Source organism: Lynx rufus, unplaced genomic scaffold, assembly GCF_022079265.1.
Source record: "Lynx rufus isolate CCGP_SWC_20201006 ecotype Redwood Valley unplaced genomic scaffold, mLynRuf1.p SCAF_13, whole genome shotgun sequence".
Lineage (NCBI taxonomy): Eukaryota > Metazoa > Chordata > Mammalia > Carnivora > Felidae > Lynx > Lynx rufus.
Genome location: NW_025814827.1, coordinates 3,313,344 through 3,341,341, shown reverse-complemented (window position 1 = coordinate 3,341,341; position 27,998 = coordinate 3,313,344). Strand labels below are relative to the sequence as shown.

Below are 27,998 nucleotides of genomic sequence, written 5' to 3'. Positions count from 1 at the left end.
CCTAGGCCCCCGACAGGGCCGTCTTCCGGAAGGCCTGCAGGGCCGGGTTGTGCAGCAGCGTGTAGGCCAGACCCCAGCGGGCCCTGCCTTGGCGGGCCCTGGGCCCTGCTCCTCTGGCCACGGGGTCCTTGGTCTGCAGCAGCTGTATCCCTGAGAGGGAGAGACTTCCTGTGAGTCACTCAGCAAACACCCAGCCAACCCCTCTGGCGCCAAACCTGAGCAGTCTGAAAGCCTCATGTGCGTTGTTGGGGAGGCTGGTGACCCCGGGGCTCCAGGGGCCCGCTCATAGGGTGGGAAGTTGGGAGAAGTGTGGGCCACAGAGGGGTGTTTGTAAAGGCTCAGGGTGTTGTCCCGCAAGGGGCAGGCAGAAGAGAGAGGGGCCAGCTCTATGGAGGGGACTGGAGGAAGGGCTGGGACAGCCAGCTCGGTACCCACCTCCCTACTGCGAACTTCCCGGGCGATAAGGAAGGGGAAGACCTCTCATTCTCTGCGTGAGAAGGGTGTGTGCGTGTGTGTGTGTGTGTGTGCACTCTTACGGAACGCGCAGAGGGAGACAGTGTGTGGTGGGATCAAGGAAAAAAATTACCTCGAGAGGCACCAGGAAAATGCTCACTTCCCTCCTCCCGCAGGCAGCGGAGGGAGAGAGGAAGTGAGCATTTTCCTGCGGTTCACTCCATTGTACGTGGTACATACGTCCTATGTGTGGCAGGGGGCGGGGGCATGCCTCGTCCCTCAGAGAAGGTGGGCTCAATTCCCGCCATCCCCAGGGGGAAGGCCCACCTTCTTCTTCCTCCCCGTGTCTGAGGCCATCCTGGGGGCCCCGGAGAGGCTGGGGCCGCTGTGTTCGCAGAAGCAGGTCACAGAACGCTGTCGTGGCTGGATGCAACTGGCTGGCCTCGATCTTCAAGAAGCTGCAGTATGTGTGGTAGCCTGCGGTGGGTGGAGGACGGCAGCGCTGGGGGAGGAAGCCCCCCCCCCTCCGCCGCCACCCCTAACACACGTACCGGAAGTGTCCTGAGCAGCCTGCCGGCGCGCCCCCGGCCCCCTGAGCGCACGGTGCCTGCGCTGCCCGTGGGTCCCCCTCCCACACCGGCCACAGTCCCTCGTGGACTAGCTCGGGGCAGAGCCTCCCTCACTGCTTGCACAGCCTAAGCAACCCCTGCTCCTGGCCCCTGCCCAGCGGCCCTACCGGGGTCGAGATTGGCGGCTCGAGGTGGCAGCAGGCTGAAGTCCATCTGGCCAAGGTGGACAGCATTGTAGAGGGCAGAGAGGAGCACTCGCCAGGCAGCCACCACGGCGCCCACCAGCACGTTGATGGGGAAGAGAAAGAACGTGACTGCGGAGAGCGCTCGCCTGGGGTGGGGGGAGAGAAAAGGCTGAGGCTGGCCCTCCCCCACCGAGCCCCTTCCTCGGGGTCAGGGTCAGACCTAGGTACTAAGCACAGCCGCTGTTGTTCACTGCCTATCATTTGTCGAGTATACCTTCTAAGCACCCTGCCCTGTGCTGGGCCTGCTCTCTTCCCCCCACCATGCTGGGAGACAGGTGGTGGTACTGAGGCCCAGAGAGACTGGATGGCTTAGCTAAGGCTATCAGTGGCAGAGCTGGGGCTTATGTCCTGGAACTTTCTGTGACCCCAGTGTCCCATCTCCCTCCTCTGGGTCCCTTGTCCGCTGATTCCGAGTCTCTCCTGGGGCTGAGGTCCTCCCACAGCCTTTCCATCTAACATGGAAATGTTTCTGTTCACCTGCAAAGAGGGAGACACATGGTTTTGGGGAACACAGAGGGTCCAGGGGAGAGCGGTGCTGATCCCCAAAGCAGGAAAGCCTCATGGAGTATTTCTGGCACTGTGACAGGTGAGCAGAGACGTATTCTGGAGTCGGCTGGGCCACTGTTCCCTTTCTCTTTGGGAAAGTCAAGCTCTCCTACCCTCCGCTGGGCTTCCCGAGAGAAAAGGGAGAGATGGCAGCGGAGGAAGAAGGACACAATAGGAAAGACCCCGAAGAAGAAGAGGCTGAGGTCCCGAGGAGACCACAAGCCCAGGAGCTGCCTCACCGGTTGGTTAGCTCTGGGTGTCCATGGCGAGTCTCTAGGAAGATCCAGTGGGCTGCCATGTTCTGCAGGACCACGGCCAGGACCAAGGTCAGCCAGAAGGGCCTGCAGGTGGGGTGGGGAGGATGTCACTGTTAGTGGCCCTCTGGGCGGTGGGCCTAGAGCCCTCAGCTCCTTGCCTCTCTCACCATGAGGACTCCAAGGATCGGAGGAGCAGGAGGTTCCTGCCGTGGAGCACGGGCATGAACACCAGGAAGGCAAGGACCATGATCCCCAGGAAGAAGATGATCTGTTGCACCAGGAGCCCTGCAGGACAGGGAGGTGCAGGGGGACAGACATCAGGCTCTGTGGGACCCCAGCCCACCCTGGCACTCCCAGGAACCCAAGGGCTTAGGAATGGGGCAAACCTGGTTCCAGATCCCTGCTCTGCCGCTGCCTTAGCTGTGCCAACTAGAGCACGTTACTTTGCCTCTCTGAACTTCGGGTTCTTCCTCGGTCAAATGAGGTCATGGCCCCTACCTCAGCAGGCTTGCTGGGAGGATCCAATGATATAATGTCTGTGGCAACTCTTTGAAAACCACAAAGTGCTTTGCAAACGTTATTTCCCCCCAGTTGTCCCCAAGCCCTTGGGGACAAGATTGCATTTTAAATTAGTGTTGCATTCCTATTGGCCAGAGTCCTGGCACACAGTTGATGCCAGAAACTCGTCTATGGAAACAACTGGCTACTTGTTTACACGAGGTCATGTGTCTAAAAGAGCTTGGGAGGTATAAAGTCTACCAAGAGGAGGAATTACAACTTTTTGCACTAGTAATTTCTCTTCTCCTTTGTCATTCTTCTCCTCCTCCCCCGGGGAGGTGAGGACCGAAGGAACCAGCAGGCAGGGAAATCAGGCCCTGGGTTTGCCACACTGGCCCCGGCCCCCTCCCATTTCAGAGGGCTTTATTCACTGCACTGCCCATGGGGAGAATCAGAAACGTGCTAGAAATTAACCTAAACTAACCCTCTCAGGGCAGGACCCCCTTTGCAGCCCCAACAATGACCACAGAACCCTGCTTGCATACCCCAGTGATAGGGATCTCATTATCTCCACAAGGCAGCCCACTGTGGCATAACCCACCCTTATGTAAGCAGGAATGTGCCTCCGTGAACTTCCCACCTTCCAGCCCTGGGTTCACCCTCTGTGGAAACACCTGGTGGCAGTGAGGGGCCATCCTTTCCCCAAGGGCTTCTGCACCTGCCCCTCTCCCTCAACCTGAGTGAGCCTCCTGAAGGCTGAGAAGGCAAGGTGGGTCCCTCTTGTTGCTCTCGCCCCAGTTTGCCCCAGCACGGGTAGACACCCAGGGGCAGCCAAGACCTGCTGAGTGCTCTCCCCTCCCCAGCTGGGGCGGGGGAGGGGGCAACGGGGTGCTCACCAAGGCAGGTAAAAGCAGTCTGGTAGGCACTGAAGCTCATCCAACAGAATATGGCCTGGCGGGAGGGGTGGGGACTCCGGGGCAGGGGGCCCAGGTCCAGGGCAGCCCCTCGGTACAGAGCTTGCAGGTTGACCCTGGTTGGGGGAAGGGGGTGAGGAAAGCAGAGATCTCAGGGAACACACACACTCCCTAAATTCCTCCTCTGGGCCAGTCTCTGGCAGAATTCCCTGTCTCCTTACAACCTATGGCCACAGGCAGGAAAGCCAAGGGCTGTGGGAGCCAGACAGGGCTTCCTGGAGGAGGTGGTATCTGAGTAGAGTCTTAAAGGATGAATGAGTGTAAGTTTTAGTGCAAGGCAGAGATCGAGGGAGATGAGTTCAGGTGGAAGGCTCAGCCTGAGCCAAGTCAGAAAGGCGAGGAAACGATTGTAGGAACGGAGAGTGACTCGCAGGAAGCAAGGTTCCAGGCAGGCAGAGGCTTGAGGGCCTTGAACGCCGGCCTAAGTAGGGCCAACCCTGTGGGAAAAGATCCCTGGGTAAAAACCCTGAGGCCTGGCAAATGCACACTCTGCCGTTGCTCCCCTTCCCACCCACGCTGCTCCTAACTAGAACCTTCTTCCCCACTCTGCTCACAGCTCACAGTGTGCGGGCAAGCGAGGCAGTCTGGGATTCAATGGCCCATCACAATCTCTTCAGCGCCCCAGCACCAGCCGGGCCACCTCCACAGCCACGCTGGCACGTGGCAGGTTCACTCCAGTCCCTGTTTCTGACACTGTTCCTCCTGCCTCTGGCCACCCTTCCTCCCCCATCTCTTGCCTCTTCCAACCCCCGGCTTTCCCAGGCTGCCTTCCAGCCCACCCAGGTGGTCCCTTCTCAGAGGGCAAAGTCCACACCCCAGCTTGGGGTCTTCCAGCCCTGTATCACTCCCACCAGACAGGAAGCCCGGGAGGGTGGGCACGGCGAGGCCCCGCCTTCTCCACCCACCACAGGGCAGCTGGGCAGGCGGACACAGTGACCACCTGGGCCTGCAGTGGCTCTCCCCTCTTCCCAGACCCAGGGCTTTCCCCACAGGCCTCCTGGCTCAGGGCTCCTGCACCTCTTCCCCACAGCTGCACTGGGGAGTCAGAGCCTGCCACTGACCTGTGTGTCACCAGTGAGCGGATCAGCATGAGGAAGGTGAGTGAGCACGACAGGACCAAGGCCGAGATGTAGCAAACTGAAGGGGGGGAGAGAGAGCAAAGTGGACGGCCTCCCCGGGGCCCCCAAACTGCTGCCGGGGCGGTGCCCGGGTAGGAGTCATCCCTGCCCCCCACCCACGCTCCGCCTTGAGTGGAGACCCCTTGCCACCACCCCACCCCCTGTTCTCAGATGCAGTGCAAGTCAACATTCTCAGCGGTCTCCTGCCCAGCGACTTGGCGGCCAGGACAGGGAGAGGCCAGCTCTGAGGCTGCAGACTTGGTCTTCACATCTGTCTTGCTGCTTCCATTGCGGCGTGTTGCATTCAGGCCTAGCAGGGATTGGGGGCCGCAAGCCTCCTGCCCTCCATCAACACCCAGCCTCAGTCTGCACCCTCACAACAACCCCACGGAAGGGGTGCTGGGCTGACCAGGGGGCTGAGGCTCAGCGAGAGGGCCTGGCCCACCAGTTGCGCTGCTGGGAAGTGATGGCTCGAGACCTGCAATTGTTTCCAAGCAGACCCAGAATCAGCCCAGCGTGCCTGCCCCCTGATCGCATCAGTCACCCTAGGGAAGCGTTCCTGGTGTCTGTGTTCCATCCAGAGACTGGGGAGCAGGAGCAAACACACAAGGAGAGGCAGGCACTGGTTTCCTGTAGCCTCAGGTGTCGGAGAGGTGGGTCTCTGCACTGACAGCACAGCACGACCTCCCGGAGCTGTTAAAACCCCTCGTGGCCCCGGCTGCACCCCAAGCCAATGAAATCAGAATTTCTGGGTGTGGGACCCAGTCCTTGGCTTTTGAATGCAGCCCGGCTTGAGAGCCGCAGCCCTGGGGGCTGCGCAAAGATAGAGCCTTAATGATCCATTTCAATCAGCCATTGACTGAAATCAACCAGGCCACCGACAGGTATTGAGGGCCTGCTAACTTCTTGAAGTTAGGCTGGCGGCGGAATCACCAGGAGGGCTTGTTCAGTCATAGAGGCTGAGCCCCACCCTCAGAGTTTCTGGAGTCTGGCAAGCGGCTTGAGCCTTGGGATTTTGAAAAAAGTTACCAGGTGATTGTCAGGCACAGCCAGGCTTGAGAACAACTGCTACCTAAGAAAGCACTAGGCACATGCAGCTCTGTCCTGCTCCTCTTGCCCTTCAGGAGCCAGCTCAGCACCAACAAGGGGGCGCTCTGGACCACCCTCTGCCAGGTGAGGGGCCTGTCTGTGAGCCTGTGCAGGTGAGTGGATGGGTTAACGCGGGGGCGGGGGGGGGGGGCAGCCCCCTTGGCCCCAGGCCTGGCCTTTGATCTTTGTCCATCTACCTCCGCTCCTTTCTCCCTCAGTTGGTTCCAAACCTGGGTCTCTCCAAATCCTGGTACCCACAAAACCCTCCTGCTCTCTGCTTCCTCCCCCCAGATAGATCGGTCTTCCCCCCACTGGGTTGAGGGCCTCAGCGACAAGGCTGCCTCTGTAGCTTTAACACCTGTTTTGCAGTGGGGAAAGTCAAGTCCAGAGAAGTGAAGTGGCTTGCCCAGGGTCACACAGCTTTTAAGTGAAGGAGCAGGAGTTCCATCTGAGCTGTCTGATCTAGTCCATGTGACTCAGAGGCAGGGCCCTCTGTGAGCGATGCTAGGCTTATGGTCCAGGTGCCCAGTGGGCAGCCGGAAAATAGGGTCTCGGGGTTCAGCAGACATTAGCTCCTCAAGCTAAGCACAGACCAAAGGGCCCCTGAGCCCGGATATAATCTCAGTCCCATCCCTGGCTTACTGAGTGGCTTTGGACGTAGCTCTGGACCCTCCTGGACCTCAGTTTTCCTCATCTGCGGACTAGGAGAGCAAACACTGCTCTGTTTGGCCCCTGAATCCAACAAGATCCAAAGTGGAAGCATTTAGGCTTGGAAGCTGCAGCAGGTGATTGTAAATGCCAGTGTGGTGAGTAGAAAAAGCCCACCATCCTGGACATGTCGCCTCCTGCCTCCGAGCCTCCATTTCCTGTTCCTGCGGATTGATGAGGTTGAGCTAACAGGGCTGCTGTGACCTTGGATGTGGGCCGATGCGGGCCACGTCTGCTCCTGCCTGTGGCCCAGCTGGCAGCCAACTTAGAAAACCTCCCTGGAGGTGTCATTTTCAGCCCACCTAGAACTTGTCACCTGTCCAACTTGTAGGGCCACATGTTCAGGGTAGCCTCTCGAATGGGAGCAGAGACGCTCAGGAAGGCGGTGGGAGTGGTGGTCAGGGAAGGAAGTGGTGACTGCACACATCTCTGCCCACCCCCACTTCCTGCCCCTTTCCGTGCTCGGCATGCCTGGTCTGCGGGGAGAGGATGATGTTAACAGTCAGGAACAGCTGCTGAGCAGTCACACCTCCACCTGCAAGGCTGGCAGCCTAAGTTCCGACCATCCCACGTTCCTCCTCGGAAGCCAGGGCGCTCGTACCAGCCCAGGACCCCCAAGTCAGCAGAGGGTGCAGGCCCAGGACTCCTGACCACCAGGCCTTGGCTCAAGGTGGTGGAGACTGTATTACTCTCTTAGCTCCACTCTGCCTGGCTGTGCGACCCCAAGTGAATCCTTTCCCATGCGTCAAGGGGGGGACACTTCTCAGTCTCCTCCACAGGGCTATTGGGAGGGCCTGGGAGGTAGTATAGGTGGATGACAGGACTAAGGACTAAAGGAGGCATCAGACCCCAGAAGGGGAGGCTGGTATGGTTCCCCGGCCCACAGGCTCATTGTCAAGGGAGGGAAGGAGAAAGGAGATGGCCCAGGAGGATAGGGATTGAGGAAGAGAAAGCATCATCCCGTCCAACCCCACCGGCCCAGTGTCCCACGTCCCTGCCTCCTTTCCTCCTTCCCTACCCTCAGCAAGGCTCAACGGGCTGTCCCTTCAGCCCACACATCCAAGGCCTTGCCCATCTCCATGCCCAGAGAGCTGCACCCTGGAGCCGGGGTGGGAGACACCACACAAGCTGACAAGGGGCTTGAGATGACTCCTTCAGGTCTCAGAGACTTGGAACTGGACGCTGCAACCAGCCCAGTTTGGAGGGGAGGCAGTTGAGACCCACACAGGGGAAGAGACATACCCACGAGCACCCCGCATGTCCCTGGCAAGCTGGGACTGAGCTTGGGTGTCCGGCTCAGGTCCCCCCAACGGGCCCTCAGGGACTCCGGGGAGGCCTCACCTTCCAGAGCCCACAGCTGATGCTTCACCAGCCCCACCACTTCCTGCCTGTCCTCTGAGAGCACGATCCCAAAGCCGGCCAGTAGGTAGGAGGCGTCCGTGGTGATCCCCGCCCTCACCTTCTGGATGGTGGGTACCACGCCCACCAGCAGCAGCAGGGCCACCTGGAAGAGCCCCAGAATGAAGGTGCCAGGACCTGGCCGTGCTCACACCAGGCGGCCATCCGAGGAGAAGCGTTTTCTGAGCCAGCAGGGAGACTTCGGGGGAGAAACTGCGGCGGCACACGGCTGCATCCACAGGGCCAGCACCCGCCAGAATTCTTGTCTGCCCCGAGAGCGGCGTCCTCCTGCCCCTACCCCGCACGCCGCGAGCAGATCTGACTTTGGCCTAACAGGCGGCAGCCGTGCTTCCAAGCGGCACAGCTGTGCCCATCTGTCTCTCGGACAACTGTCTAAACCTCAGAACGTGAAATTTCCAATTTCCCATGTTGGCGAAAGCCGCGTCTCATACGGATGAGACCAGGCTCACCGGGGTTCACGTTTTGGCTACCGTGAGGTGTTAGCAATAGGAACTTGGCCAAGTCAATCCACCTCTCTGAGCCTCAATTTCCCCCATCTGTCAAATGGAGAAAAAAATCCTGCCTATCTCTCAGGATTTGGGCTTTTTGGTTTTCTGGGGGTGTGCTTGGGGGGGAGGGGAGTATTTCTTAAACACATAGTCCTTCCTAACTGCCCAAATCTGCCTAAAACTTCCCAAATGCTCAAAGAGGAAAGTAATTCTATTTCCTCTATTTTACAGCTGAGCTAATGGGTTCAGAGATGTTGAATAACTTGCCCAAGGTCACACAGTAGGCAAATGATGGAGTCAGGGTTTAAATCCATGTTTGTACGACTCCAGAACTCATGCTCTGACTCTATCTGAGCCCAGTAGGAGTTGACACTCCCTCTCTTCTGGGTCAGCCAGCATTCCCAAGATGTCCAGAAACAGCTAGACAGGATTGTAGTTTGGGCTTTGGGGGAGCTGAGCTGGGCCTGCGCCATCCCAGGCTTGGGGGTTGGGAGCAGGGGTCCAGAGGCAAATGGCACTGTGGGGACAGGACATACCTGGTAGATGGCTGTCCCCGTCAAGGTGGCCGAAAGCACCAGCTTCAGAGGGAGTCGGAATCCTGCAGTCGCCAAAAGGAGGGATGTGGGAAGCCCAGCACCACTCAGGCCTGGGAGCCCCCACCCCTCCCAAAGAGCCCAGAAAAAGGGCCAGGACTTACAGGACCCTAGACCACCAAAGCCAGGCCAGGGGCTTTCCCCTTGTCCCCAGCTGGGGCTGTTCCTCCTGACAGGGGTTCTGGGGGACGGGAGCTGGCCTCCCACTGCAGCTGTTTCGTGCAAGGAATGGGTGAGGTCACCTGCCACTCTTGACCTCAGCTCCCCACTCCATACCTCGCTGTGGCGTGTAGATGTAGTTTCCGTAGCAGATCCAGACCCGGGACAGGAAGCCGTGCTTGGAGGTGTGGGAGCTGCGGAAAAACCAAGGCAGGCAGGTGCCCTCAGGTGAAACCCCTGCCCTGAGCCCCAGCCCCAGAGTTTGGTTTATTCCTCACTCTGCCCCACCATGCTGCCCAGGGACAGCCCCCCCCAAACTAGCCTGCCTACCAGCTCTGCCCACTGGCCCACAGGGAATGCCTAGGACCTCACCTACTTTCCAGCTTCTTTCGGCAAAGGAGGGTCCTCAGATATTCCTCAGAGTAACTGCTCTGCAGCCCCTGTGGAGACAGACAAATGGACGAGCAGATGAGACCTGGAGATGGCCTGGAGCCATCCCTGGGTCCCTGGCTCAGGGAACCACAGTGGGCTCCACGAAACCTTCTTGCCTGTAGTAGGGTGCAGAGGGCTGACCTGGGGGGGGCAAGGTCCGTGCCCCCTTAAGTTGCCCTTTCTCCTCCCCAAATATGAGACTATCAGTCTCCTAAAAATACTCAGTGTGAGCAGTTCTTCTTGAGGTCTGTCTCCAGCTCTCTCCTGCTTTAGCCACTGCTCACTGCTTCCCTCCTGGCCCACAGGCCTCTGCTGGCTGAGACTGGGGCAGAAGGGAACCTATGTCCCACGGGCACATCCCTGACCAGGACACAGGCGGGGGCCATTCCAGGTCACATCCCCCAGGCCTCTCCTCCGACTCCAGGGAGATCACAAGGGTCACGGGATTTGTCTAAGCCCCATCCCAGGCCTTAAGCGGCCTGCCAAGTGGCAGAGGCCCACGGTAAGATGGGGTTAGCCCCTGCCCCTGATCATGAGACCGCAAGCCTGTCACAGGTTGCCATGGCAACCCTGAAACCCAGGGGAAGCGTGGGTCAGCTGGAAGCCTGACTGGGTCCTTTGAGGCTTAAACCTCCCTGACCCAGGGCCAAAGAGAATTTTACTTCTCCCAGGACTTCTCAAGAGGAAAGGCATGCATGGAGGGAGAGGTGAGGCAGAGAAGATCCCTGGAGGGGGAAGGAAAGGGACTAAGCAGGGTAGAGACGTGCCCAGTGTTACCACGTAAGAGCCAAACCCAGAGTCGGGCGGGCCCACGGAGGACCCAGGGCGGCCACTAGAGAACCTGAGCCCACCCAGCCTCTCCCGCCTCACTCCCCTTCTGTCCTTGGGGACCTTGGCTCCCTGTCTAGCTTCAGTCCCAGCCCCTCTCCAGAGCTCCAGGCCCGTGGGCCAGCTGCCTGCCACACCCCCTTGACCGCACCCCATCCCCTGCACACACGCGCGCACACCCACGGTCCGTATAGCAGCCACCTCCCTACTGTCTCTCCCACGTGCCGCCTCAAGCCTGGCCTTCACCTTCCCCAACTAAAGGGTTAACCAAGCCCTTTCGGCATCTGAGTCCCCAACCTTTCCTGAGTCTGTCCCCCTCCCCCTGAGGGCCTCTGTGGGATGGTTTTCTTCCTCTCCTCCCCCACCAGGAAGAGTCCTTGACCCCCCAGTTCCATGCTAGCCCACGGCTGGGGGATGGGCCCCGTGCTTCTCACATTGCCCTGTGAATCTTTGTTGCTGCCTGAAATCCCCCCAGGGCACTGGGAGCTCCTGGAGGTCAGACACAAGTCAGTGGCTCTGAGTCCAGGGTACCTCGCCTGGGGCCTGACACTTGGTAGGTGCTTAGAAAGCTTCCTAATAAGATTGCCTGGTTTTGTAAGAATTCTCTCTCGTTGTGATGTACCCACCCATCGATCTAAAAACCTCACAAATAATGTGTTGAGTATCTATCGTGCTGAGACCTGGCCAGTGCTACAAATTGTGTGTGAACGAAACAGACACAAGCCATCTCTGCCCCTTTACTCCTCTTTTCCTACACCTGCACACCTTCTCCTTATTCTCTCCCTACTCCAAATCCTTCCTGTCCTTCAGGGCCTCTACTGAAGCCTACCTCCTCCAAGAGGCTCCCCATCCCCCCCAACCCCACCCCGGCCTCAGTTCTTCCAGCCCACCCCTTCATCTGCCTTTATCCAACCATATCCAACCTAGAACTGATTCATGAAGCGACTCTGCCCTGGGTGTTTCCTGAATCATGTGGGCATCTGCAGGGCTCCTAGTGGGCACAAGGCTCCTGGCCTGTCTCGTTTCTCCACCTGGAGCCTCTGTGTCTCAGAAGCAGAGCTCTGACTTCCGCCTTCTGGTCCACTTCCCTTTGTTGGGTCCCCATTGTGCGTCCGGCGGGGTGCCCCAGGTATCCTGGGTGCCAGCTGAGGGCCTGGCCTAACCTTTGCCCTGGGAGGGGGGACTACCCAGTCACTTGGTGACTCAACGAATATTTTCTGAGCACCTGCTATGTGCTATGCCCTACACGAAGCGCGATTGCCCACAGGGCACCAACAGACATACAGGAGCTCAGGGTGTCGGGCGTGACCAGAAGCCCAGCCCAGCCCTGCCCCTTTACCTCAGAGCCCGCTCCTGTCCTGTGGCTGAAGCTTCTCACCAGCTGCACCGGGTACCAAATGCTCAGGAATCCGAGGCCCAGAAGCAGAGGCAGGGAAGCCAGCAGAGAGTAGTACTTGTAGATCTAGGCAGACAGACAGATTCCCAGACACATTAACCTCCTGCCTGCCTCCCCCAACAGAAGGCCAGGATCAATTTCCCTTCCCATTTCACTCCCACCTGCCATGAGGGTGGCCTGAGGCCTCTGGGTCTCTCATGCCCACCCCCTACCTGGGCCACTCAGCACCAACACTCTCGCTTCCCCTTGTGAGGCCCTGTGGAGATGCTCACCCTCCCCCGGGTTCCCGGACTCCCACAGCCCTGGGAGGAGCCAAGAGAAGAAGCTATGTAATCCCCTCCTCCTTGCAATGGGGTCTGAAACCGGGGACACCCGCTTTCTATGTTCCTTCGTTCCTGGGCTTTGGGCACAGGCCCCTGAAAATTAGAAGAGGGCCTAATTTTGTCTGTGTACAATTGCGACCTGGGCATCGGGGAAGTACATGCCCTACCTCCCGGCACCGAGACCTTCCCAGGGTTGGGCTCCTTCTGTATTCACTCACTTATTTGTTAGTTCAATACGTTTTTACCGGGAGCTCAGTAGGTGCCAGGCTCTGAGTGGTGAAAAAGACCAGTCAGGTCCCAGCTCTCAAAGAAACCAACCAATCTGCATCTCTGCCCTGAAGGATTGGTGTTATCAACTCCGTTTACAGGGGGGAAACTGAGCCTCAGACTGGTGATGTGGTTTCCTCAAAACACTTGGCATCACCTGGCATCATTTTGTATATTTACTTATTGGGTCTTCCCTTCCGGAATGACAACTGTTGGGATGCCAGGGACTTCATTTGTCCTGTTCACAGCTGTGTTCCAGTGCTTGGAAACATCCCTGGCACGGAGTATGTGTTTCAAATATGTTTGTGGAAGGAAAGGAGGGAGGAGGGAGAGAAGAAGCTGGGTTCAAGCTCAGGTTGTCTGGCACAACCCTTGGGGCTCTAGATGGGGCAGCGTCACACCCCCAGCCAGCAGCCAGCGAACCAGGTTCTGAGGTTCTAGAATTCTCTTTTTACCCTCCAAGACCATCCCCCTACTCGGGGCTTGTCTTCCTCCATCACTCCTCGCCCCCACTCCAGCCTGACCAAAGGAAGGCTGGGGAGTCAATAATGGAGGGATTTCGGGCTCTCCCTTTCCCCTCTCTGTCCCCTCCTAGACGGTGCTGAGGACAGGCCCAGCCTCGTCCCCGGTTCTTCCCACAGACGGCCCAGTGTGGAAGGGCCTGTGTTTACAGGAGTGGAGTTCTGTGCACAGTGGAAGGCAGCAGAGAAGCCCAGCACATAGATAAGAGGAGAGGAGCCGTGCTGGTTCATGCAGCCCTCCATGCCCCTCTGCCTTAGGCTGCTGTGAGTCCGCCGTTACCTTGGGTGCCTGGGGGCACTCTACCCTCTGCCACACCTGGACCCCGAAGTGAGCCCAGGACAGTGTGCTGCCCAGCAGGTGTGCGGCTCCGTGCCTGACCGTGGCACAGGCGGCCAGAGGGTAGTAGAGGGCAGGGTAATAGAGCAGGGCGAGTATCTTCCAGGGCCCTGGAAGGCAAGAGGGGCAGAGGGAGACACGTGCTGGAAAGGCAGATGTGGGGCCTGGGTCCAGCCCCCCCCCCCCCCGCCAGGCCGCTCTCCTGCCTCCGCCTTCTGAGCCCCTCAGCTGGTTCAGTGAGCCAGAGGCCCACATTCAAATTCACGTTCTGACTAGTACCGGCGTTGTGATCTCGGGCAAGTTACCTCTGGGAGCCTCACTTTCTCCATCTGTAAAATGGAAATGGTGGTAGTATATTAGCAAAGACATCATGAGAAGACACATGTACGGCGCTTAGCACAGGTGCCTGGTCAGCTGTCAATAAACTTAAAGTTGCTACTTTATTACCTTTCCCTTTCCCTTCCCGGACCCTCCTCAGGGTCCTCCGGTGTGAGATGGGGCTACTACCCACCCTTTGCAGGGTCATTGTGAGGACTGGTTGATCTGAAGAGATCAGGTTGAGGACAGTGGCCCCTCTTGCTGGCAGCTGCCCTTTGCACCCTCGCTTCCTTAAGCCCAGCTCTCAATTCTCCAGAACCCCTCCTGCTTTCTCCCCACTCTCCTCCGTTCTCTGAGGGCTGGGCTGCCTGGGGGATTCAGCCTGCGCTGTTCTGGGGGTGCGGTTTGCACAAGAACAGAAGAGGCGGACAGGGCGGTAGTGACCCAACAGCTGGGACCCACAAAGGGCAGGTTTCATGCACTGTGGGAGCAGCTGGGAGCTTAGCGGGTCAGCATCTTCCCGGCAGCGGCTTACGACTCGGATGGGGGCTACCTGACTCGCTACAGAAGGGCCCTGCCCCATGCTCCGAATTCCCACCCGGTGCATCCCACCGATCTAGCCCCAGGGCCTCAGCTGCACTGGGTACCTCGGCTAGTGGGTGAGGCCAAAGTCAGGAAGGGCAGCGGGTCCTCGGCGGGGAACAGCAAACACAAGGAGCTGAAGAGGACCGTGAAGACAGCGGCAGGCACCATCCAGGTCCTGTCCCCAGCCAAGAAATCCACAGGGCTGGCGCAGAGACAGGGACAGGACAGGAGGGAGTCACTCAGGCCCTGTTCCCCGCACCCCCCCCATTCCCTTGTGCCACGTTCCATAAACCGGGGATGTAGAGGTGGAAACTTTCCCGATGGAAACTGAGGCCCCATCACCCATTCATCCCACACGTGTTTGTGGGGTGCCTGCCTGCTGTGTACCAAGTTCTGGGCCTTGTGGCAAAGGGACTCCAGGACATCCCGCCGATACACATACACACAGTAGGAACAAGCCAGAGCACCGCTCCCTCCACCCACCCTGGAAGCTCCGGGAAACAGCTGCCTCCACACAAATCAGTCTGTCTGGGCTGGCAAACCTTCAGAGAGCTCGGAGAGTCACAACATCCTTGTGCAATAGCCACCGCCCCGGCCTGGGTGTGGCCCGGGGCAGAGGGCAGACAGCGGGCACAGCCGTCCCAGGCCCTGGCCCTCTGGGTTCAGGGCAGGCCTCTCAGACCTTCCGCTTCTGTCATCCAGCTTCACCTCATGCCTCGAGAGCTCCGTCCTGATTCCTTCTTCCCTCCAAGCCCACAAGCTCTTTCCTGGGCCCACCAGTGACAGAAACCCCAGGCTAGTCCTCCCCAAAACCATCATGGAAGGACCCACCTGGGTGTGTGGTCTGGGCCTGGGAACGAGGCTGTCTACACTAGGGCTCCCATCACCACCTCCCCCAACACTTTGTTCTCTCCCGTATAAGCCTGCCCAGGCCCATCTCCTCAGGGCCATCCTTGTCCCAGGCTCTGGGGTCGCAGGACTAAAGGAGATAGGGGAAGAAAGTTCTAGCCACAGGGACTGGAGATCAGCCTCTCATGATCTGCCTTTAAACATCGGGGTCTGGTGATATCCTCAAGAGAAACGAACCCTCATGGGCATCCCCTGTCCAGACCATGGGCCGTCTGAGGAAATGTATCCTGGAGCCGGGCCCTGTTGGGTTTGTGTCTCCCTGGGCCTGGAACAGGAGCAGGTGGGCCTGAGCGGGTCCCCCCCCCCCCACCTTCCCTCTGGGGCTCCTGACTAAACTGAGAATCAGGTAGGTGTAGGGAGAGCCCCCAGGCTGAAAGGACGGGGACGTCATCGAGACCTGAGCTGACGTCTAGGTACCTAACAAACCACCACGCTCCCAGAGTGGCTCCTGTCAGCCGGGCCACCTGAGTGGGAGTGCCCAGACCTTGGCACCAACCTGGGCAGTCCAGGCCTGCCGTGCCCGCAGCGGGGCCAGAGCTGACGGCGCCTCACAAGCACAGCCAGCATCAGCAGCACGAGGATCTGAAAGGAGAGCACAGAGCAGGACGTGGGTGCCCAGACCTTTCCCTGAGGGGCTGAGTCTGAGGGCTTGGCCTCAATGCCCAGGACGCCCCCTCCCTCCCCTTCCCCCAGGGCACAAGCATGAGGCATACTGCGGACTGGCCAGAGAGAGGTGGCCAAAGTCTGAGAGGTTGGACTTGGCTGCATCCTGGTTGGGGTCCTCACCCTGGGAGAGCTCCCGGGGTCCCCCCTCACCAGCCTCAGCAGGGAGCGCAAGCGCCCCTGCCCGGCCTGGCAGTCGGTTGCAAGCCAGTCCGGACTCAGGTTGGACTCACCGACAGCACAGCCAGGCAGGCGTGGAGGAGGCCGGACAGCACGCTGGGGTGGCAGGAGGGCACTTCCCTGCAGAGCGAGGGAAGGCTGGGTCAGGGCCGTGTAGGGACTCCCTTGGGTGTGCAGCCAGGTTCGGGGTCCCAGGCGGTCTACCCTGGGGCTCCACCCACCACTCCCCTCAGCCCTCCGGTCTCTCCTACACAAGCGTGCCCAGTTCCACCTTCTCAGGGTCACTCCAGGGTTTTCACGCCCCTCGTGGTGTGCCAGCCCCGTGCCAAGCTCTGAGGTTACAGCGCTGAAGGAGACAGGGGGCTCCCAGGGGAAAACATGGGAGAAACAGAGTGGGCCAGCTGGACCTGGACCCCTCTTCTTTCTCACCCACATTCTTCCTATCCTTCAAGGCCCACTTCATTCCTCCCTCCTCCAGGAAGCCTCCCTGACTGCTCCAGCCCTCATAGACCTCTCCTTCTCAGCACAGTGGTTGAATGTTATTGCCTGGGTCAAGCAATCAAGTGTTTGGCCCTGTGATTTGGCCCTTTGATTTGAGTTTAAAAGATGGTTAGCACCTGCTGAGGCAAAGAAGGGGAAAAGTAGCTCCGTGTAGAGGAAGGAACATGAGGCAGCCGAGTGACAGGCAGCAGACCGTGTGGCTGGGGCCAGGCACTTTCAGTTTACAGTCTACAGAGGGGAGGGCAGGCCAGAAGCAGGTCGCAGCAGGCCTGAGAGGCACTAGGGAGCCACTGAGGGTGTTTGAACAGGGTGGTTGTTCTGGATTCGGGGAGATTTCTGTGATTCAATTTGAATCACAACAGCAGCAAGTAATACTTACAAAGAATTTGACTAAGTGCCAGATGCTGTCTGTTCCCTGTCTTAACTCAGGCATTACCTAAGAGGTGGGTGCTATCATTATCCCCCTTGTTCAGACAAGGAGACCAAAGCTCAGAGAGGCTAAGTATCTTGCCCAAATCACACAGTTAGGAAAGCAGCAGAGCAAGGATTCGAACTGAGGTCACCTGGCTCCAACACCCACATCTGACCAGGCGGGAGAGGTAAGGAGCGTGGAAGGAAGTTTTAAGTTGAACCGTATGAAATGGTCATTTCCGTACATCAAAAATCTTTGAGAATCGGCATTTTCAAACAGCTGAGCACAAGCCGTGGCTGGGGAAGGGGGATGGCAGGGTGCGTCTCAGAGGTGTGTAGGAGGAAGAATGTACATGTCTGGAGACAGGATAGTAGAAGGAAGGGGAGTTTCCAGAATGACCGCTGAGTTCTAGGCCTTATTCCAAGATGAGAGGTGAGGACCAGAATCACATGTAGCCAAGGAAGCCCAGGCTTGGTCTCAGACACTCAGGGACAGAGGTCAGACAGCAGTGGTGAGGACACTGAAGCAGAGGGGCAAGACCGCTGTTCCTAGACGTTAGGCTCTGAGCCTACAAAGGGCCCCACTCAGAGGGAAAGGCAAGCACATCTCTCTGGGTTGGGAGGGAAAGGCTGGCTGGCTGATGTGGGGGGGCCTGATACCCTCCCCCCACCGCCATAGCAGAAGGGCCTGGTGTTGGCCTCTTGCTGGGAGGCAGGCCAGGAGGGAAGCCTCCAATTCCCCTTTGAAGTGAGGGGGCGGGGGAGGCGAGTGTCATCCTGGACGGCTGCCACAGGCATCTGTGTCCCCAGGCTCTGGCTGAGAAGGTCAGTATTGGTGAGGAGGGGATAACACATGGGCAGATGTCGGGCTGGGCACACAACCTGGTCAGAGGGGCTCCGGGGGGTAGGAAACGGTCAGCTCGGCTTACTTGGAGCAGTCCTATGCCCACAGAAGACCCCAGATGACACAGCTCACCCCATCAGACTCACTGCCCACCCCCCAAGCTTTTCTACCATGAGGGCCCCTGGCTAAGTGTGACCAGGAGACAGTCCAGCCAGCCACTGTCACCAGTGCCCACCAGCCCCAACCCCAGCCTGTTGGGGCACACTGACGTGCCAAGGGGGACTACCATCAGGAACTCCTCAAAGCTTTGTGCACCATCTCCCTGGGGTGTCTGACTCACTCAAGGAGAAGTGAGCCCGAGTTCATCTCCTTGGGATTCCCCTGAGCTTCCAGCTTCAGGGGTGGGGTTTGGGGGACAAGCAACTAGACTTGGATTGGCCAAGTAAGTCGACTCAAGCAAACCTCCTCATTCTTCCCTGGGGCCGGAGGAGGGAGCTGCAAATCCCAGATGCCACGCACATGACAGGCAGTGGTCCCCATCACGCAGGCCCTGCTATGTACCCAACTTCATTCTGAGCCGTATCTGAAGAGCCCGGCCCCAACCAATCCCCCCGGGCCCTGAGTCTCCCAAGGACTCAGCTGCAGATTAAGGTCTTAACCCAAGTCAGGATCTGTACCCTCATGGGTTCCTGGGCCCCTCCCCGTTCTGCTACTTCTCCCGCCCCCAAAATATGCAGCAGGGACGAGGGGAGCCCACAGACTGTCCAGATCAGCTCGGGAAGGGGGTGGGAAACCCCTTGCTGACCGCGGAACTGCTGACCAGGTGGCCAGCATCCTGAGTGCTCCAAACAACAGCAGCCTCCCCCAGGCCTGGGTGGGGCCTCTGTCCCTGCTGGGTGACCCAAGCCTGGCCCAGCCGCAGCCCCAGCCCCTGGGGAGGCACACAGGCATGTCTCCTTCTCCAGTTTCCACTGTTGATGGAGAGCAGATGTGTATACATCTGGCTCTGCACCCTGCCCCCCCAGCCTCACCTTTCCAGTACTGTAAGCCCTCAGACAGAGGGGAGGGGGGTGGGGGTTGGGGCCAGGGCCAGGAACAGGAAGGGGAGAACAGGGCTCTGGGGCCCACACAGGCGAGGAGTCCTCGGCGGCCTGTGGGGCCCAGGGAGCCCCGGCCCCTCTGCCGGGGTGCTCAGACTCAACAAAGATAGGGGCTGGCAAGTCCTCTGGCCGCACTTGACCACGCTGTGGTTGCCCCCTGCCCCTGGGCTCGCCTGAACACTCCTGCAAAAACGAAAGGACCCCCTCATCTTCATGGAGACTCAGAGCCAGCCAAAGGCAACAGGGTGGTATGTTTCCTCAAAGACTTTCTTTCCTCAGGTCTCCCCCTGCCCTCGCCTGCCCAGAGAACCTGACACTTGCGAACACCACGCCTCAGATGGTCACCACAGGAACCAGTAACCCCTTGAAGGCAGGCCCAACTTCCCTCAACCACTCACCCAGCACTCACTCTCCAGCCCAGCTGGAGTCACCCAGGGAGCCGCCCCAGACTGGCAGGATCTGAATTTGCAGGGATGGGGCCCAGGAGGTTGTATTTTTAACAAACCACAGGGGTGCTTTGTAAGTGACAGTCCAGCCCAGGTCCCCCTCAAGTACCAACATCAGGGCAAGGGCTGTTATTCCCATGTAACAAGGGTCTGAAGCCCAGAGAGGCTGTAACTTGCCAAGGGTCACACAGCAAATGAGCGACATGGTTCATCTTAGCAGTCCTGGCCCAGGGGCTTCCCCATCCCCCCACCGGTGACCTCGGCCACACCCCACTCTCCTGGGGGACAGAGCCAGGGCTTCCAACTTACCCCTCTGGCTGGAGCTCCTGGCCACCCTGGGGCTCGTCGATGTACCAGTTGCCATAGGAGTAGTCATCCGTGGCTTGAGAAGAGGTCTGGTTCCCCACTGCCTGGGACGACATTCTCTGGCCTTTCTCCTTGCCCCCGCCCCCAGACAAGTCAGGGAAAAAGCCACCACCGATATGAAAAGAGGCTTAGGAGGGGGAAAAAAAAAGGAAGAAAGAAAGAAAGAAAGAAACCCAAACAAAAAACGTTTCTCTTTAATCCTAAAGGTTAGTTTCTTGCTTTTAGCTCTCTGGAAAAGTCTGTCTGGGAGAGAGGGCCAGGGCAGGCTGGCACGGGAAAAGGGGAAGGGCTTTTTGCGTCCCTTCCCGTCCCTTCCCGCCCCGTCTTGCCCGTTCCTGCTGGAGATAGTTATCCCCTTGGGAAGAATGCACCCCTCAGGGTCCTTAGGTTCTTGCTGGAGCACCTGTCGGTCTGACCCCCAGCCTTTGTGCAAAGGACCATTTTCAAAGAAAGTTTGTCCAATCCAAGCTGCCCACGGAGACCCCCCCCCCTTCCTTCCCCCTCCCCAAAGCCACCCAGACTGACCCACAGACACACACTCAAGGAAGGGCAGGGAGGAAGGAGCTGCAGAGATGAAAGGGTGGGCGGGCAGCAGGCAGGCCTAAACAGCCTGGACCCTCCCAGCTGAGCTCCAGGTCCTTTCTGTCCTCAGGGGTTGAACCCAATCCCCCTCTTTGTTCAGGCTCCCTCGAGATACCACCCCACCCCTCCCCCCACCCCCCAGCCTTAGCTTGCCCGTCTCTGGCTCCCTTGGCCCTCCTGATGGGATCCCATCATGGTCCTGACAAAGTCCCCCTCCCGGGGCAGGAGGCCCCAGCTCCACCCTGCAGGGGTGCGGCCAGGAGGGTCGGGCGGGCACCTGGCTACACACACATACCTGCCCCCAGCGCCTGCCCCGAAGCGCCCACACCTTTGCCCACTGTAACTGCAGCGTGCCAGTTACACACAAGTCCAGGGTCCTGCAACCCAAGGAGACAGCTGGAGCTGGGCTAGGGGCGGAGGCGGGGAGGGGGAGTCTAGCCATTCCTCCTCCTGGTGTTCCATGAAGGAGGCAACATGTGTCTCACTGGTAAACCCTTCTAGTTTCTCCAACTTGATTTCACAAGGAGATAACTCACCCCCACAAGGCGGAGATTAGTCCTTTAAACACAAACCAGACCCACGAGTATGCGAGAAGTGTCCCTCCGGTCTCCTGCTCCTCCCAGGCTGTGGGGTGAGGGTAAGGGAGGCAGGGCCTGGCAGAGGCTGGGGCTTCCTCTGCATCCTCCCTCCCCTGAGAGGCTGCACCCCTGGCCAGCTCCCCTCCCCCTCCTGGCCCCAGCTCAGAAGGGAGACAAGATGTAGATAAAGACAGAGAACAGTTCTCAGGCCCCTGTCCCAGGGTGGGGGTCAGGCCCTCTGAACCTTTGAAGGTCCCTGTCTTTCCAATACCCCAGAGGGGCCCTGGGACATGGCCCTCCCCAGCTAAGGTATTCATTCAACAGGATTTTTTTTTTAAAGGCATTCATCCATTTATTCTTTTTATTTTTTGTAAGTTTATTTATTTTGAGACCGGGAGCGGGAAGGGGCGGGCGGGGGGAGGGGGGGCAGGCAGAGACAGACTGAATCCCAAGCAGGCTCTGCACTGTCATCACAGAGCCCGATGCAGGGCTCAAACTCACGAACCTTGTGATTATGGCCTGAACCAAAATCAAGAGTTGGACGCTTAACCAACTGAACCACCCGGGTGCCCCCATCCATTTACTCTTTTTTTTTTTAATTTTTTTTAACATTTTTATTTTGTTATTAAGAGACAGAGAGAGACAGAACATGAGCAGGGGAGGGGCAGAGAGAGAGGGAGACGCAGAATCCGAAGCAGCTCCAGGCTCTGAGCTTTCAGCACAGAGCCCAACGCAGGGCTCAAACTCACAAACCGAGAGATCGTGGCCTGAGCCAAAGTCGATCGCTTAACCAACTGAGCCACTCAGGCACCCCTCATTTATTCTTTTAACAAAAATTCATTGAACAATGACTAAGTGGAGGCACTATTCTGGGCCCTGGGATGTGAGAGTTTACAGTGTAGGGGGGACAAGCGGGTAAATAACCTGGAGTCTGAGTCTTCCTGTCTACAAAGGGAAGGTACAGAATGCTCTGATGCGTACCAGAGGAAACTGAATTTGGTCCGGAAAAGTGGAGGATTCCTGAAAAAAAAAAAAGCCTTTCTGTGGAGATCTGAGGGCAAGGAAAAACCAGTGAGCGGAGGGTGGGGGTCTTGAGGGTGGGAGTGGTGGTAGAAGGAAGTGTGTTCCTGATAGAGTGAACAGCCCTGGGGGAGGCTCAGAGGAGACAGAGCTTGAAATCCTAAAAGCTCCCCATGTAAATTTAATAGCCAGGCCCACAAGGCTTTTCAGGATTAGGGCCCGAGTTCTCTGTCAGCCTCGGTTGCTCCCCCCTCCTTCCCAAATGGCCCCTCTTCCGGGAAGACGGCTCAGAACTCCCGCCCCACCCCACAGAGTTGTCAGTGTCAGCTGACGCAGAACAGAGTCGGCACTTTGTGTGATGCGATGAGGGAGCCCACACTTCCTGTCTGATCCCAGGAACCTGGGGTGAATCCAGCCTCCCAGGCCTGACTGTGACGTCCTGGGGGCAGAGCTCTGCCTCAGTTGCTTCCTGCTCCCTCATTCTGCTGATGCACAGTATGGAGCTCTCCGGTGACAATGCCTTTATAAACTGGGTTTGCAAAGCCATGGCTTGCTCTAGTGACCGTCACTCCCCCAGGGGCCTGTCCGGTGCGGGCCACTATTTCTCCAGCCAGGCTTTGCAGAACTCTCTACTCCAACACCAGAGCCCCGCACTCCCTTCACTGCTGAGGAGTTTTGGACCCCCAGCTTAGATATCAACTAAGTCCCATCTTATCTTAAATCCCCATCATGATACCTCCAACAATTGGAGTCCAGTCTGTGATGGGGAGCTCATTCCCTCTATGTTCATAACTGGACCATCTTGCCTGTCAGAGACTGTTTCCTTCCCTGGAGGGAGCCTCCCCAGTCTGGTTTGTTCATCCATTCATTTAGCCAACAAAGGTGGATTGCATGCTGATTATGCACCGTGGAAGGTTCTACAGACTGAGGATGTAGCAATGAGCGAGACAGGGAAGCCAACGTGTCCCGGGGCAGTGGCGAGACGGCCGTGTCATGAGTGCTGAGAGGGAAAATAAACTGGGACAAGAGAAGAGACACAGACAGGAGTTGGCTGCGTTAGGCTGGATGGTCAGGAAAGCCCTGGTGAGGAGGTGACATTGGAGCAGAGACCTGGAGGAAGAGAGGGGTACCCAGCTGGGCACCTGGATGGAAAGACATCCAGGCTGCCTGAAGGAGTGTCTCTCAACCTCGGGGGCTGCAGCCACGCTGGCAGGGAGGGGCCCTGCAGAGCCCAGGCCTGGTCCCTCCCCCACAGTACCTCTCCCCTAACCAAACCCTGCCCCCTCCCCAGTTAATGCCTTCCAGTGGCCTCTCCCCACCAGGGCTACTCCAGTGCCCATGATATCACCTCCCTCCTCACCAGGGAGATGCAGAGGCCGTCTTCAGGGAGGCCCTAACCAGAGGTGAGGAAGTTTCGAGCTTTGTCCCTCTCCTTGGGTGTGGGCACAGCTAACAGAAGGCAGCCTGGTGCCCAGTACCTTGATCAGGGCCGTACTGGAAACAGACAGGAGCAGGCCCAGGAGGAAAGAACACAGTTTCTATATAGCAAAGAGAAATGCCCTGGTTGGGGAGGCAGCCTACCTGAGCCCTGGGGCTGGCTGTGTGATCCTGAGTGTTCTCTTGGCCTCTCTGGGTCTCAACCCTGCCTCTGCCCCAGGAGGGGTGGGGCTACCAGTGTGGAGATTCTTTGACTGTGGGCTCTCCTCTCCCCAAGGCCACTATTCACTGCTCTCAATGACTTCATGGCCCAAGAATGTGGAGCTAGCACACGAGGCACTGGCTGTAACAAGAAGGTCAAAGCCACAGAGGCTGTGACTACCCAAGTGTCCCCTGTTGTCTTCTAGCCACCCTCCTGGTCCCCAGCCTCTCCATTCACTCTGGTGGGGGTAGAGAGGGAGGCAGACCGGGTCGAAGATCCATGGTTACTGGGTGGCCACATGGCTCAGGTTGGGAGAGGGACCCCACTCCTTGAGCCCAAAGTACCTCCTCGGCTTGGAGCTGGAAGAGCTTGGCGCTTGCATCTGTAAAATGGGAGGGTTGGCTCCAAGATGTTAGGAAAGATGTCACCTGACCAGACTGCAAGCTTGCCAGGAAATGTAATGAGAAGAGAAGGATGGTAATGATGTGCTCCTGAAGAATTTCTCCAAAGTCCTGGTGGCAGAGTCCACAGCCTACCCACTGGAATTGGCTTTTTTAAAAAAAAAATGTTTATTTATTTATTTTTGAGAGAGAGAGCACAAGTGGGTGAGGGGCAGAGAGAGAAAGAGAGAGGGACAGAGTAGGCTCTGAGATGTCAGTGCAGAGCCCGATGCGGGGCTTGAATTCATGAACTGTGAGATCACGACGTGAGCCGAAATCAGATGCTTAACCAACTGAGCCACTCAGATGCCCCTAGAATTGGCTTTATAGGGTGACTCATACCCAGAAGAGTCAGAGACTGGCACTTGCCATCAGGAGAGAAGGGGCTGGAGAGTGGAGGCACTTCAGAGACAGACTGCAGTAGCTCAGAGAAGAGAGGTAGGGAGGGGGAATAAGGCTATGTCTTGGGCAGTCTTGGAGGCTTCCCGGAGGAGGGGGCTTGGAGCAGGGTCCCGAGGTCAGACAGGGTCAGCAATGAGAGTAAGAATGAGGTGTCTTAGTAGAGCTGAGAAGGGGAGTCTGGAAGGCAAGAAGACAGGGCAGGGGTCAGGGCCACCTAGCTGTGACCTGCATAAGCCCATGTGGGCACAATCAGATAAGGCTGATGTAAATACCTAAGGGGCAGCCCAGGCCAGAGCTCCCAGCTGGGCACAGATTGGGGGGTGGCTAAGCCCTGTTCACTGTAGGAGGGTGTCACGAAAAGCTTCTGCGCTCTGGGAAGATAAGGGCCATCTGCTACCTGGGCCTGGCACAGGGCTGCCCTGCTCTGCCCCGAGGGCTGGAGCTGGCCCACGAAGGCCTTGGGACCTTGGGACGACAGGGCTTCCTTCCTCCCCATGTTTTTGTTCAAGTTGATTAAATCTCAGGAATGTTTGCATCCAGGAACAGAGGCCCACATGTGTGCCTTCAGCAGCCTGTGGCTATCAAAATCCTCAAAGGGCAAAGTGCTAGGCTTAGAGGGAGTTGACAGTGGGCCAGAGGGAATAAGGAGGGCCAGCAGCATCCCCCAAATCACAGAAATACCCCCAAGGAATCCCAGGTCCTCCAGAGCACGTCCAGAATCTCAGTAATATCCTCAGAATTCTAGTAACACCACAAGAACTCCTGGAACCACAGAATCAGCCCCATGAACGCCCAGAACTTCAGTATCACACCGGATCCCAGAACCTTGGCCACAATCCAAGGACCCTTAGACACTGGCAAATCAAGCACAGGTTGATCAGAACCATGGTGAGCAGTTGCAGAAGGTCCAGAGACCCCATTGCCCACGACCCTCCCATCCTTGCTCTGGGCTCTCCGAGTTCAACTGCACCCCACAAAAGTTCCACAACACCCAAACCTCAGTGACAAGTCAGAGCCTCACCAACACCCCCAGTCCCCAGCAGCACAGCAGAGAATGCCCAAGGGGTGTTTGGCCCGGGAGTAGGGAGTGGGAATGTGCCTGCCTGTGCAGCTGGGCCCCGCCCCCGGGGTCCCCCGTGGATAGGCAGCCGGTGCAGGTTCAACATTATGCGGGCCCGTGAGCTCTGGGTCTGTTCTCACAGTGCCTGTGTATCGAATTGCCCTTGACACACACAGGTTCATAACCTGGCCCCAGACGGAGCCTGACCCCTTTCAGTGGCTGGAGGGCATGTTATCAGCTACTAAGCTCTTGGGGGGAGAGTGTGGATGGCTCTCTACCTCTTACCTCTCTGCCTCCTACCTCCCTTGCTACGTGGGAGCATCAGAAGCATCACCTGACATGCCCTTTCTGGAATCCTCCCCTCCCCCTCACCAACAACATCATCATACATGAGGGACTTCGGCCAGCCTGCTCTGGTATGAGTGGAAACCCGGGTGAGAAGTAGGAGGAAGGTAGCCGGCTGTTGCAGGGAGAGACATGTTCTTCCCCTCCCGGAGCGCTAGGCTAGAAATGACTCAGAGGAGGGAAGCTAGAGGGGCAGCTTTCAGCTCAGGACAAAGGTAGCTTTCTTACCATCACAGAGTAGTGAGTCCCCTATCAGGGGAGGCAAACAAGAAGAGGCTGGTCACATCAAGAGCTACAGATGGTTTTCTGCCTTCAGAGGAGGACTGGCCACAGGGCCGTGAAGATCCCTCAGCTCTAAGAGCCCCGATTCTCCCTTCCAAGCACGTGCTCCCTGGAGTGGTGCCACCGTGCTCGGGCCTTGACACATAGACTTCGTGCTGCCTGCCTTCTTCACTGAGGAACTGACTCTGGGCAGGTCCCCTGAGTTCTCTCCCTCTCTCTCTCTGAGCTCTCTCTCCTTGTTCCCTGCTGGCCATAGGACAGGGTTCTCCATCAATCTCTCACAGCAAACTGTACTCAGACACGACTCTACTGATGTCTCCCTGTCTTTAGAGCCAGCTCCCCAGTACAGCCATCTCCAGGTCTCCAACTTCATCCTTCAGAACTGTTCTACCCTACCATTCCGGCCACCTTCCTGCCTCCAAGCCTTTGTTGGGGCTCTGACCCCCCCCACCCCCGACTGAAGTACCTTCTCCCTGTTCCCCCACCTCTTCTGGTCTTACCCGGCCCGCAAGGCTTGGCTCCAGCCCCAGGGTGCTCCCCAACAACTGAGGTCTCCTCCTCTGAGAGCCAGCACCAGCTCTGGCTGGGATCCCGGAAGGCTGGCTGGTTGTGCAGTCTCAGCAGATGGCCCTAAGCAGGGTCCCCAGCACCTGCTTTAGAAGGTGTTTGATCTCCTCCTCCCGGAAAGGCAGATCCCTCCTTCTGCGGCTCTGGCCCTGCCCCTCCTCCCACCCCTCAGGCCTCCTGCCCCCCCCCCCCAGGCCTCTCGCCTGTGATTCCAGGATCAGAGAAGCCCACCCCACCCCCATCTCTCCAGTTCAGGCCCACAGCCAGGCTGGGCCCCACACAGCACACAGGACGGCTTGTCTCAGGAGGAGCCTCTCCACCCCCACCTCCAAACCATTTGCCCGAAACTTGATCTCCCTGGCCCTCAGAGTCACCTCTGGTGGAGGAGCCTGCACAGGGCTTTGATGGCTGAGTTTCCCCAGCTGTGGCCCTGGAAGGGCTCAGGAACCCCCTACCTACCCTCATTTGTCACCATCCATCACTCCCGGGGGGCCACTGCCTGATGAATTGCTCCACGCCAGAGGGGAACCACCAGCTAAGCTTTTAATAACCAGATCGGCCTCCCGCTGCTGGCCAGCTGGGCTGAGGGCCCTGACCATGGGAAGGGGGACTTTGCAAACAGCACCGGAAAAGAGGAAGGAGGCTCAGAAGATGCTAACACGCGGTGCTGTGGCAGGCAGGGAGGGGAGGCAAGGGATAAAGATGGGGACCGGAAGCAGAGCCCTAAATTCCCAGGAGAAGGATCCCTGGGGAGACACCTTCCACCTCCCTGAAGGAGAAGGGGGTCCAGTCAATAAAAGGGTGGGGCAGCCTAAGGAACACAGGCTTTAGGACGTGAGATTGGCTTCCATGACGGTGACGACCCCGGACAGAGGGGGCACAGGAGTGAGAAGAGATTTTACATAGAAAGGGGTAAACTACAACACAGAGAGAATTAACTTCTGGCCCATTTTCGGGAATCTATCCTCAAAGAACACTGGTGCACATATGCAGGGAAGATGCCCAAGGCGGGTCATACTGCACAACTTGGCAACGAGCTCAACATCCATCGACGAGCTTTGCTAAGTCGGTACAGTAAGGTACTATGGTCGGTCACAAAGAGTGAGGTGCTTCTTCCTGGACTGGCATGGTGGGACCTCCAAGACATAGGGACGAGTATAATAATCATGAATGCAAGTTGCTGAGCAATACCTAAATCACGATCCCATTCTATGCTCCTTTAAGCCGGGTATGTGCACGTGTGTGTTTGTGTGTGTGTGTGTGTGTGTGTGTGTGTGTCTGTAAATACCTTAAAAAATGAATCTAGCAGACATGCAGTAAGCTGTTCACAGTGGTCACACTTGGGTGAGGGAAGAGTTTGGGGAAATGAAGGGGGATTTTCACTTGCTTGAATTCAATCTATCTATCTATTATCTATCTATCTATCTATCTATCTATCTATCTATCTAGTAAGCAAAAGGAAAACATTGTAAGGCTGTATTGAAGCCTGCTGTGAGAGAGGAGCTGTGAAGGCATCATTGAGCTCTGTGAAATGGAGTCT

General features: G+C 57.8%; 1 protein-coding gene across 2 annotated transcripts; it reads right to left on the bottom strand.

The window, feature by feature from the left end:
* Nucleotide 1: 1 nt before the first annotated feature.
* STRA6 (signaling receptor and transporter of retinol STRA6) lies at nt 2-26,923 on the bottom strand. Of its 2 annotated transcripts, XM_047074412.1 has the most exons (19): nt 26,918-26,923; nt 19,487-19,614; nt 15,929-15,995; nt 15,529-15,614; nt 14,186-14,325; nt 13,526-13,549; nt 13,164-13,330; nt 11,716-11,838; nt 9,489-9,556; nt 9,234-9,310; nt 8,901-8,962; nt 7,799-7,961; nt 4,604-4,679; nt 3,465-3,598; nt 2,238-2,355; nt 2,053-2,154; nt 1,190-1,353; nt 781-930; nt 2-150 (listed from the first exon to the last, which is right to left on the bottom strand). In XM_047074412.1, exons 1-19 carry the CDS (start codon nt 26,921-26,923, stop codon nt 2-4), a joined length of 2,004 nt encoding a protein of 667 aa, XP_046930368.1. The 2 variants fall into 2 exon arrangements, with proteins under 2 accessions (XP_046930368.1, XP_046930369.1); XM_047074413.1 differs by lacking the exon at nt 26,918-26,923 and having other exon boundaries at nt 14,186-14,298; nt 19,487-19,599.
* Between the last annotated feature and the right edge of the window lie 1,075 nt (nt 26,924-27,998).

Excerpts from the sequence above, each read along its gene's own strand:
- STRA6 (XM_047074412.1), bottom strand. Across the intron at positions 13,550-14,185 it reads GGCCTCACCCACTAGCCGAG|ATGGAGAAAGTGAGGCTCCC; the intron begins GTACCCAGTGCA and ends TCCATTTTACAG. Across the intron at positions 9,311-9,488 it reads CGAAAGAAGCTGGAAAGTAG|CTCCCACACCTCCAAGCACG; the intron begins GTGAGGTCCTAG and ends GTTTTTCCGCAG.